The 11,610-nt window shown below is 51.4% G+C and overlaps 1 protein-coding gene across 1 annotated transcript in view; it reads left to right on the top strand.

The window, feature by feature from the left end:
* Positions 1 to 10,161: 10,161 nt before the first annotated feature.
* NBL1 (neuroblastoma 1, DAN family BMP antagonist) overlaps positions 10,162 to 11,610 on the top strand; it is a 1,666-nt gene continuing 217 nt past the window's right edge. Inside the window, exons 1-3 of the mRNA XM_009575510.1 lie at positions 10,162 to 10,331; positions 10,561 to 10,672; positions 11,535 to 11,607. Of these exons, the coding sequence (XP_009573805.1) occupies positions 10,162 to 10,331; positions 10,561 to 10,672; positions 11,535 to 11,607 (355 nt within the window). The remainder of the gene's footprint in view (positions 10,332 to 10,560; positions 10,673 to 11,534; positions 11,608 to 11,610) is intronic.

The raw sequence follows: 11,610 nt of genomic DNA, 5'->3' as shown, positions 1-11,610 counted from the left end.
GGATGTGCCCGCCGTCGCCTGGGTGGTGAGTAGCCCTTGGCTTTGTGTCTCCCCTTTCCCCCCCCGCCCCCGCCCCGAAACGGAGCGGACCTGCTGCTTTTTCTCGCCGCTGATCAGCACCAGATTTTCCGCCTCTTTTCCTCTCCCTTCCATTCTCCCCCGGGTGATTGATGGCCGGGAGGATGAGACTATTGCCACGGGCAGAAATCAGTTGCAGATGAGGCGGACTTCGGGGGATCTGCCGTGCAATCGTTAAACTATTTCCACCGCCGCTTTAGCTCAAATAAAAGAATAGGATATGGGGAGCCGCGCTCTATCGGTTGCACATCTGTGGTACAGAGTCCTTCCCATCTATTTCGGGTTTCGAACAAAAGTGCAGAGGAAAGAACGGGAACGTTCAGCGTATCGATTAACCGCAATGCCAGAGGACGTATAGTAGTTCGGGTGTCATAAAGGAAAGAAATTTTCCTGACGGCAGGGCAGTAAACTTTTGTTACTTGAAAAGTTTGCACTGGGGATGAATTTACATCCATGTATCCTGCAAATAGTTTTTGTGCTTACTGGAATATTACAAGGGCTTATATCTGATATAGCTCTACCTGTTTCTTGAGTCGTAACGTAGTATTTCAGTTTGTCTAAGTATTTGCGGCAATTCTTATTTGTTATATACAATAATCTCTGCATTTTATGCACACTGGGGATTTCTCTTTTTCTCTAAGAGATGTTCCGGGGACAGAACATGCTTTAGGTCATTTTCAGGCTGCATTAAAGTTGATCCGGACAATCCCTTATTGCCTACTAACATTTCTCTTACGAGAGCGCCTTTACGAGAAACTTATGCTCTGCTCCGCAATCTAACTTTTACATCTAGGATTAACCCCATCAAATTAAAAATTCAGCCTGTGTGAAGTGTTTGTGGAGTCGGGGCGCCACAGCTTTGCCATGCGGGTTTTTTTGGGTTGCTGAAACGAGTGGGAAAGATCCCAGTGATACGGCGAGGCCCAGATTTTCCCTTGTATTTTTAGCCTAAGAACTTAATGTCCTCTCTGCAATGTCCAACCAGCCAAAAATCGGCTGTATACAATGGGCACTTTTGCTTTTCGAAGGCAGTCTCCCATCTCGAAAAAGGCAGTTCGCCTCAAATTTGCAAACCGCATGATGGGAAATGGAATTTGCCTTCAGTATAAAAATCCCAAGTGTTTGCAAACAGCCCTGAGAAGAATCTGGGCTCTTGGCTTGACCTCTCTGCGCTAAATTCCAGCTTGGGGAGTTTGCGGTCTTGCAAAGAGGGCGAATGAGCAAAGTCTTCCTGAGAGCCCGGTCGTCTCCCCGGAGTGAGAAAAGCAGTCAAGCTGGAGGGAGTTTTGGGTGCCCGGGAAGTGCAGGATTGGGCCCCAAGCCAAACTGCTTTTAAAGTGTCCGTGAAGACCTGCCCATATTGCAGTAACTTTGCTTGCGGTGTGTGTTGGCAGTGCCGAGGTCGTGTTAAGCTGGTATAGTCGTGGGAAACCTGCCCGAGAAGCAGAGTAAACTCCTGGGCAGTTATTCCTCCCCGAGCTCTGTGCTGTTCCCATTAAAATGTTAGCAATACCTCTGCTGCCTCCTGTATTGTGGCTGCGGCAGTTTGTTGTGGGGCAGGCAGAGCTGGGGACTTGCTCCGTCCAAGGGCCTTGCTCCTGATCTTTTATTTTTAAATCTGCTGGCAGAAAACACGTCCTCTGTAGTCGCCCAGGCTTGGAGATCCCCTGCGATAAAGCAAGGACCAGAGTGCCAGCAGGTCCAGCACGGCTTAGGGCAAAGACACTTCTCAGCTGCTCAAATCAGACTTAAAAACCTGAGCGGCTGATAAAATCATCCTTTTGGCGGAGGACTGGAGAGGGAATGAGGGGTGGTCTGTCCTCCGCGCCTCCCGTTAGCACTGGCAGGAGCTGTGCTTGCCGTTTCCCAGACCTTTGTTTCTCGCACAGCGCTGTTTAGGGAGGGAGCGGCACGGGGCGGTGGGGGCCAGGGCTTTCCTGGGTGTAAATTAGGTCCGATGGTGGGAACGGAGCAACCCAACACTCCTTTCTACCAGTTGTGGAGCTGGGCTGGGCTGCTACCCCCATGCCAGCCAAGATTTCAATCCTTTGGAGTTGAGCTTTGGAAATGGCGTCAGGATCGGGCCCTCGCTTTGGTCACTGTCTCAGATGTGGCTTAAGCCTGCTTCTTCTCTGATACAGACCTCAGACGGCTTGTCCAGAGAGGGGAAAAGACCGGCATTCCGTTCACGGTTTGATTTTATTGTGGTTGCTGGGCCCAATCCTGCAGTTTTAGGAGAGACTGTCTAAATGTCAAGTGTGAGGTCAGCCCCCAGCACGTCTGGTAGCAATTGAAAATACCAACTGGGCTGCAAGCTGTTACGCTACCCCCGAAAGCCTCTGGCCCTGCACTGCCACGTGTTTTTATGCTTCGGTATTGGAGATACTGCAGTCAGTGCCGTGCGTAAATGACACAGACATTGGGTTTTATGTCGTCAAAACTGAGAAGGCTGGTGCAGTGTAAAGCAGAGATTAAAAGAGGGCAAAACAGCACTCAAATTGACTGGATTTCTGGTATTGTGACCAGGATATGGCCTAAACGGGTGTAAAGGGAGAGGGGAACGGCAGGAAGGATCCTGAACCGTCACTGAAAGATCCACAGCTTCAGCCGCAAACCCCTTTCTCCTTCCCTCTTTCCCCCTCTTGCTCCAGCAGCTGGGAACCTGATCCTGCAAGCGCAACCCCGCTGCGTAGGACAGGGCTTGATTTTTTATGCAAGTTTGGTAATGAATGACCGAGTGAGCCGAGAGCCAGCGTGGTTGGCATTCGAGACAACTCCCATCCCTGACTGCAGGATGGCCTTACGCAGCGTGTGTGCTAAATTAAAAAAATAATAATCCTGGTGGCCACTATGTACTAGAACTGGTTTTATCTGGTTCCAGTTATGCTTGTTTTGAGTAAGACAAGCGGTGCCAGATTCTGATCTCATTTGCACCAGTGGAGTCATTCGGAGGAGCCGGTCCCAGTTTACCTCACACTAAGTGAAAGCAGAACTGGGCCTGCTGGGAGAAGCGCTCCCAGGGGAAATCGCTGGTGCCTGCGTGCAAATCAAACACGGGTAAAAGTGAACGACTCTTGGGACCCTTCCCGGAGGCGGTGCGGGTTTTACCGCCGGCCCCGTGAAAGCTGTTTTCACCGAAAAAGGAGGGGAGAGGCTGTAGCTTCAGTTGCAAGGGGAAACGGTGTGACTGTGCGCTCCGGAGCGAGCCAGGTGCTTTGGGGAGATGCCGTCGGCAAGTGATAGTGGTCAGGCTCTCGATTAGTGATGCTGTGGTGGAGCAAAAGACGGCCCCTTTCCACACTGGGTGGGAAACTGCTGCTTGCAGGGGCCAGGGACAGCTTTCGAGAGAGAAGCCCAGCTGGAGGGCAGCAGTCACTGTTATTGCGTGGGATTTTCAAAGGGTTTTGGATCCACGGTCCACGTTTGGACACCTGTGGTCCTCCTGCGTGGCCAAAGCTCCAGCCGATACCCCCAGCCCCAGGCTGACGGTGCTGCCCGCGGCGGGTGGCTCTGCCTGCTTGCTCTGCAGCAGCGAGCGCGTGGGACGGCTGTGTGGGAAACACCAGCTCCGGGGGAAACGCGGGAGGGAGTCGAGCCTCTTTCAGGTCCAGACATGCGAGCAAGGCCTCTGGCTGAAACGCTGCTAACAGCTGTGTTTGAAAGTGCCTATTTCTCATATTATCTGCAATGCGCTCAGATATGACCTACCGCCGGGGACTGTTCTAGCCAAAGCATACGGCAGACTAGTCCTTCCTTGCGCAGGGTCTCAGACAGAGCCCGTACGCGCTCTCTTTCCCCAGTTCGCTGAGGCACCCCAGTTCCACTTCTCCCCAAAACTGCCAGCTGCTGGAGCTAGTACCAGGCTTGTTTTCCAGGTCCCCAACACAGCTGATCCTTGCTCCCATCCCGCTTTCCCCGCTGCTTTTAGAGCCCTACATTTTGAGCAGGTGCTTGAAGAAGAGAGGGAGTGGAGGGCAGTGTGGGGCCAGGATATATTCCTTTGCTTTAGGCTGATGCATATTCCTGGCCATGGTTTTTCTTAATGCTGAAGAAATTGAGCAATTGAAATAAATTACCAGAAACTGTTTATATTACTCTTGCCTCCTCCACAGGCCATTAGTGTGTCCCTTTTCCAGCAGAGCTCCTTTAGGACCCCATTCTAAGCCTGTCTAAGTCCATAGGTAGCTTTCCAATGACTTTTGTAGGTAAAGGAGCTTGGATTTTTTTTTCCAGCTGCATAAAATGAGTTTCTCGAGTGCTCAGTGCATGGTTGAGAAGCCAGATTTAAACTCCCAATGTATCAAAGTCTTTTGAAATGCTGGCCAAAGTAGGGAGGGGAGAGGGCTTTAAAAATGCTGCTCTGCTTTTCTCTATTTCTGCTTTAGTTCTGTGAATCGCCCAACCATGCCTGAGTGGAAGTTAATACGTTACAGAAAGGGAAGCTCTAACATCTCCTGCTTTTGAAAGAAGCAGAGACAGCCAGATCCACAGTGAGAAATGACACAGCTTTTGCTCCATTATCAAAAACCTTTTAGGATTGATTCTTGTGCATGTTAAATACCAAACGTCTTCTATGGTAGTTCCCATTTTATTTTTTTGTAATTTCTTCCCAGATTTTGCAGCTCTGCGAAGCAAGACTGAAGCTCTCAGCTCAGAATAGACTTCTGTGTGCAGTTAAGCACTCATCTGTCTTGCTGTCCTGAAGAATTACCTCTAGACATTTTCAGTGCATAGTTCTCTTCCCTCTCCCTTGGTGATATTGTCGTGACATCGATCAGATTAATTTGGGCTATTGCAGGCACAACAGTAGAGTCCCCAAAAGAATGTTGTACTTTGTATTTTTTGCAACCAAATTGGAAAATGTAAAGTTTCAGTTAAATGCAAATTTCAAAAAAGGGGCAAGTATTGAATAAGGACAAGTATTCAATAAAATCAGTTGGTTTTCTTTTTTTTTTTCAGTACACAGTGACTTTTCAGGTTTTCGCAGTTTAGATTTAAACTTTTCCTCCTAATAATGCTGGCTTATAATATTTTTTGTTCCATGTAAGCAAATGTTATTTGAGTTGAGATTCCTAAGAGGCAATTCCCTGTAGTATTCAGAAGTTAGTGTATAGACAAAATCCTGTGTCTAAGGAGACCCATGCCCTGGATCTTTCTGGGACAGGTACATGTTTCTTTCCAGTTGCCACCAAATCAGACACTTACTGTGGCTTTGCTTCCTATTAGGTGTCTAAATAATCAGTTGCCTTTTAGCGTTTACAGCTACCTGCAAGAGAGATCGCTCCTGGCCACCTCCACGCACAGGAGCGATCCCACCCAAGTCCTTGGAGAGCTTGCTCCTCTCCAGGCAGCGACCCCACCTTGCCCTGCAGCACGGTGTCCTTGCACGACTCCCCCACCGCACAGCGGTGTCCCAGCCTGACTCCCGCCTGCCCTGCAGCGCGGCATGTCCCCCGAGCACCTTCCCGTCGAGGAACGCGCCGCATCGTGTGGGGCAAGGGCTGTTGGCAGCCATCCCTCCCCTCCTGCCCCGGGCAGCCTCTTCCCTCGAAGGAAGTCTGGTGCTCCAAAGACCTCCCCGTGCTTTCCCACTCTCTCTGCACCCGTCAGCTCACTCGGTGTACGGCGCTCCCCTGTCTCTGGTCTTACGAGCAGGGAAACTGAGGCAAGGAGCAGTGCACTCAGCAGCGCGTCTTTGGGGCCTCCTTTTCTCCCGGCAGTGCCGTGCAGCAGCTTTTCATAGCAAAATGGCACAAATAACTAGTTGAACGCAAAGGCAGGACCTGGTAGTGCTGTGATTCATGTCTAACACCAACTTGGGGTTGCTCTTGGCAGCTTGGCGTGGTGTAGCTTGAGAGCCAGGCTGGGTGGGAAGCTGGCTCTGTCGGGCAGGACAGCCGTGTGTCCAGGGAGGCAGGAGAAGAAGGTAGAGGTCCCAGCTCTCATCCAGACCAGGACCAGAAACCTTCACCTTGTCCATCTTGCTGAGATCTCATGCATCTCACACAAGGACTTGAATCACTGGGTTAGGCACTGAGGTAAGGCCATTTCCCGGCTTCCTACCTCATATTCCTTAGCTACAGCATGGAGCTGACACTATTTCTGTGCTGTATTCGCAGGCTTTGAGTCTTGGCTAGGCAATGTTTGTAAATCTTAGGGGTTTCTTGTCTCTCAGAACCTGGGATGCTGCGTGTGTGGCCATGAGCACAATATACCTGTGTCTGTGTTTTTATGTGTTTGGCAAAATTGCAAGATTCTGGATAAGAAAAATACCTATAAATATATTAAACTACTCATGAAATGTTCCCCATGTCCACCTGCAGGCTTGTCTTGTATTATAGTGTAAACTTCCCACTGGAAAAAGAGGGTAAAACTGATTAGATCTTTTTTATTTTCCTCCAGAAGTGTTTGGTTTCCAAATGGCTGGGAACAGCTGTGGGCTGGATGGTGGGAACGTGGCCTCCGAGGTAATTCCCGTGATTGTCCTCCAGCCGATGTACCGATGTAGGTTTTCCCAGCTGCTTCCAGGCGTTGGCGGGGACTGTCCCGCTTGTGGGACTTCTGAGAGTCCCCAGGACTGCCGGGATGGGAGGAAGGAGCCCTTCTAGGTGACAGAAAACATCTGAGCATGCTACCACCAGATCTCAAAACCGGGCTCATGGGAGGCTCAGCCGTCGGCAGGACTCCTGCCAGGCTCTCCAGGCCTCGAAGGGATGCTGAGCTGGTACAGCTGAGACCCATCAGCCTTGGACATTTTGCCCCTCAGCTCCTCGGGCATGGGGACAGGCTGGAAAAGGGCTCTGGGGCCGCTCACCACAAGGCTGCAGCTGTGCGTGCGCTGAGAAGTTGTTTGTCTCCAGAGTCCGGGATGTGCCAGGCTCAAGGGCTGAGTCATTTGATTTCTCAAATGTGTGCTGAAGGGATGGCGGAGGAAGCTGCCATGCGGTTCCCTGCAGAGGGAGAGGGGGGAGTCCCTCACGGGCTGATGGGTCTGCCGGAACTGAGCTGAACTTTCTGCTTGAAAAGCTTTGACTAGCAGGAAAAAAAATGTGCCCCAGTGCGGAGAAGAGAAAGAAGCCCCTGTGTGTGGGGAAGTGCTTGCTCCCGCCGGCAGGCCAGGGCCGGGGTCAGCGCCGGGGAGCACACACTTGTTCCTTTAGGGGCTGCAACGTGTAATTTAGCTTGTCACGGAGGAATGTGCTCAATACCTTTATTTAATCGGGAGTTTGCAAACCTGCTCGGGTGCCTTGTCTTCCTTTTTCTCTTCCCTTCCCAGCCGGGGGGAGAAGGAACACGGTGCTTTTGTCTCCGACCCTGTGGCTGCTGTCAGATGAATGGTTTTAGTGGCAGCTCTGTTCGCATGACTGGTTTGAACCATGCCAGTGAACATGCCGCGGTTGCGAGCAGGCTGTTTCCAGCCCCAGCTCCCTCCCAAACTCAGCTGCATCAGATGTTTTCCTAGGCACTGGCATAAACCTTGTTACTTACTAGAAATGTGGCCCTGTGGGTTCCAGGGCATTCTTGGGAGAAGGAAAACACGGTGTGGATGTGGCCTGTTCAAGGCTTAAAATCAGTGGGGGATAGCAGTGCTCAGCACCCGAGTGCCCTGAAGAATGGGGTAAAGCTGCAGTTGCTCCAGCTCTGTAGAGGTACCCGGTTCCCCTGCTCACTGGCTGCCCCTCTACAAACCAGACCAGCGGCCGTGCTGCTAGGGGCCCTGGTTACGAAGACTCCCTGCTCAGGAAAGGAGAGGGCTTAAGCATATGTTTAAGTGCTTTCCTGAATCCAGGCCAGGTCCTGTGCTTTAGCAGAGCACAACCTCACTCATCTTCCTCTCGGTATCAGAGCGAGACAGGAGCCCAGACGCTCGGAGATGATCCTTCATGCCTCTGGCAATGGGTCTGCTCTGACCAGCGCTGCAGAAACACCTCTCTATTGAACACCTCCCTCCAGAAAAAAAAGGTCCCAGGGAAGCAGGGCTGTCAGTGCAGACAGAAATGTCTGCCTCATTGCTGCTGGGTAGAGATGCATAGAAACCTGGGAAAAAAACAGCCACCACCTTTCTTTGGAAAGAAGGAAATTGCTCTCTAATCGGGCATGTGGAAGTGAACTTGTGTGCTGACTCCAGAGGAATTTCGGCTGTTCCCCGGGGGGTTATGATTGCTGTTTGGGTCACATCCCAGCTCTGATCTCGGACTTGCCTTTGGGAGCGGGATTCCTCAGCACAGAGCTGCTGGCATTTGCGGAATGAGTGATGCTCGTTTCAGAAAACCAAGCAAACCAAGTGTGTGTGTGTGCAGCTTAGCCGTGTTCTTCTTAGCAGAAATTGCAGACTTCTGCCACTGAAATGGAAAAAAATTTCAGGGAGCAGAAGTAAGCCCTAAGAGTTGTCTTCAGGACAAATGTCTTTAACCACACTGCTCTCATTAATGTCAGTGCAAGTTCAGGGGCTAAAACCTTCTGCTTATCCCAAACCAAGACCTGCAAACCCTGTTTTGTGCAGGTATTCTCACCCGGGACCTGTGGGATTCACATGAAAAAGTGCTGGGAGGATTAGGAAGCCAGGGCTATAGAGGTGCTGCTGCGTTATACCATTATGGTTCCTGTATCATCAGGAAATAAGAAAATTCAGCAGAGATCCTGCAGAGGTCCCAGGGCCAGGGAATGAGGATGCCCTTTTCTGGCTGCCTTGGGATGGAGGATGGGGAAGCGTCTCTCATCTCTCTCTTGATTCAGATCCAGGAGTTCGGGCTCAGTGGAGGGTTAACAGGGCAAAACCCTCTGCCCCATAATGACCTTAAAATATCTGAGCTTGAGCTGTGTGAGGTAGTTCATCTCAATCATTTAAATAAACGTGGTGGTCCTCCAGCCCAGGATGTGTTGGTGAAGACTGTGCAGATAGACTGAGCGACAAAGGGAACGCCCAGCTGGGAGTCCCCAGCGCAGAGCTGCCTCTGACACCGGCGTCTGATAAACAAGGCATTTTTCCTCTCCTTCCCCGGCAAGCGTTAGAGGGCTGGGCCCGGGAGCCATGGGAATCAACAGGAGTCTTTCCAGTGTGGGCTTTGGATCTTCGTCTGGATAAATAAATAGAAGGAAATAACAAATAACATGGTTCTAACAAATATTTTAGAAAGTATAAATGTCTGCCTTTCACTATGACTCCATCCAAACCCCACAAAGGAAAAAATTTCCCTGTTTCTATGATGCTTTTCCATCTGCGTTTCCCCAGTGATTGGGAGTGTTAATGCAGGCACCTTGGCTCGAGAGTACAGCTGGCCTGCAAGGAAACCCTGCGTGGGATTTCTCTGGGGGTGGTAAGTAACCTTCTCGGCCGACCAGCTTTGCGAGCAAGGTTTATGCTTGGTATTAAAAGGAGCCCCCTTGTCTGCAGACTGAGTTCCCGTCCTCAGTGTAACCGTTTGCTGAATTTGAGTGGCTCTATAAAAATAAATGCCGTATTGATAATTTCTGTCGTTTCTTGCCTCTGGATTGAGGTTTCCACGTCTCCCTGCTTGCTGCTGCCTTGCAGCGACACCTGCTGCGCAATTCTAGGAGAAGAGTGGTTTTCCTGCCCGGGAAAGCGGTCCCTTTTCCCTGGGAAGGCTTGCAGGAAGGCCAGCTTGGCTTTTAAGGTAGGAGAAAAGGAAGTGGGGAAGTCTGCTTCTTCCTGAAATAATAACATTTGTGCAGTCTGCAACTTCTCCAACCTGGCTCGGCCCTTGGCGGTGACGCTTTTGTTTTGCAAACTTTTCCCAGCCCAGCTTTGGGTGGGAAATGATGAAAAGCCTGCTGTTGCTCCTGGCACAAAGCTCGGGAGAAGTAATGCGGGTGTCTGCGTGCCCCAGAGCTGGTTTTGAACAGGGAAAAGGCAGTGCAGCATGTCCACTCCCCGTGCGATATTTTGGGGAGGCTCCCTGGTATGGAGGGAGATGTGAGCACCAACACACTGGGAGGACATACCTGTTCTTGTCGCAGCCAAGAACTGCCATGGGGTTGGAGAAATGGGCCAGCTTGCCCGTTTTCTTTCCTGCTAACGCTTTGCTCTCTGTCTCCAGTTGTAGGATTTTGGCAGAGCTGGCCATGATGTTATGGTTCGTGGTTGGTGCACTCTTCCCAGCGCTGCTTCTGGCTGCACCGCCCCCCATAAACAAGCTCGCCCTCTTCCCGGACAAGAGTGCTTGGTGCGAGGCAAAGAACATCACCCAGATCGTGGGGCACAGCGGCTGCGAGTCCAAGTCCATCCAGAACAGGTAACCATTCACCCTCAGTGCAGAGCTGGATGCAGCTGATTTCCATTTGCGGATGGCACCGGAGTGAGTGGCTTTGGGGACTGTCACTTGCACAAGAAGCCAGGCACAATGTCCTGCCTCTGCCTGGCTGTCTTCTGTCTGTCTCAGTGGAAAGTCAAATCTCCTCCTGCCTTTGTTGGGAAGAGCAGGCACTTCCCCTGAGCCCACATCCCTCCTGTTGTCTTTGCAGGGCCTGTCTGGGACAGTGTTTCAGCTACAGTGTCCCCAACACCTTCCCTCAGTCCACAGAGTCCCTGGTTCACTGCGACTCCTGCATGCCAGCCCAGTCCATGTGGGAAATCGTGAGTATCCCTGCCTGCTCCACAATTCTTTCTGTGGGACCTCACTCAGGGACTCTCAGCTCTGCTCTGCCACCACTTTAGGGCAAGTCATTCCCCTTCCCTGAAGTTTTCCCACTTGTAGTTTCCTTCCAGGGTGTCTCTCTGGTGACTGTACCCTGTCTTGAGATGCCTGGGTGGAAGGGGCTGCTGGAAGCAACGTGACTGCTGTGATGAATGATGCATTTATCACTCTGTTTGCAGAAGCATCCCCCGTCAGTGCCTGCATTATTCATCCCTGTGCTCATCCCGTGTGCCTGTTCTCTCCACCACTCCCTTTGTCGCCTCCTCCCACTTGGGAGTTTTTGCCTTCTTCGATGTCCAGAAGTGCTTCCCACAGCCCATCTGCCAGTCACCCTCAGACCTCACAGTTTCATGCCACCACTGATCCTGGCAGAGCCATAAACCCTGCCTCTGAGGCAAGCCTAGGCACTCAGGGAGCTGGGTTCAGCTCTCTGCTTTGTTTTCAACTCAGACATTTGGGCAGATGGTTTAGTTCAAACTATCTGAGAAGCTCAGCAACGTGTCTTGTGGGTGGCCTTTGCAGTTACCACCGATATTTCTGTGCCTGGGAGCAGTGTTCCGCTTGAATCAGTGCATTTTCTCTGGGTCTCTGCAGCTTGTGACCTTGCGAGACATTCCCAGGGAACCCTTGCCTTGCAGACTGACTGTGGAGGTTTGTCTGTATGGGCAGCGAGCCATCGCTTCTGGCTTAAAATACCCCAACTCTGCAGGGCAGGGGACAGGTCAGACTGCCTGCAGCAGGATGGCCACCTGGGCGTTGAGCCTGCATGCTCACTCACTGCGTCCTTGTCCTTCTACGCAGGTGACACTGGACTGTCCAGGCAACGACGAGATCCCCAGGGTTGACAAGCTGGTGGAGAAGATACTTCACTGTAGCT

The sequence above is a fragment of the Fulmarus glacialis genome, unplaced genomic scaffold, assembly GCF_000690835.1.
Source record: "Fulmarus glacialis isolate BGI_N327 unplaced genomic scaffold, ASM69083v1 scaffold54, whole genome shotgun sequence".
Lineage (NCBI taxonomy): Eukaryota > Metazoa > Chordata > Aves > Procellariiformes > Procellariidae > Fulmarus > Fulmarus glacialis.
The sequence above is the reverse complement of the archived record's forward strand: the minus strand, read 5'-3'. Positions and strand labels throughout refer to the sequence as shown.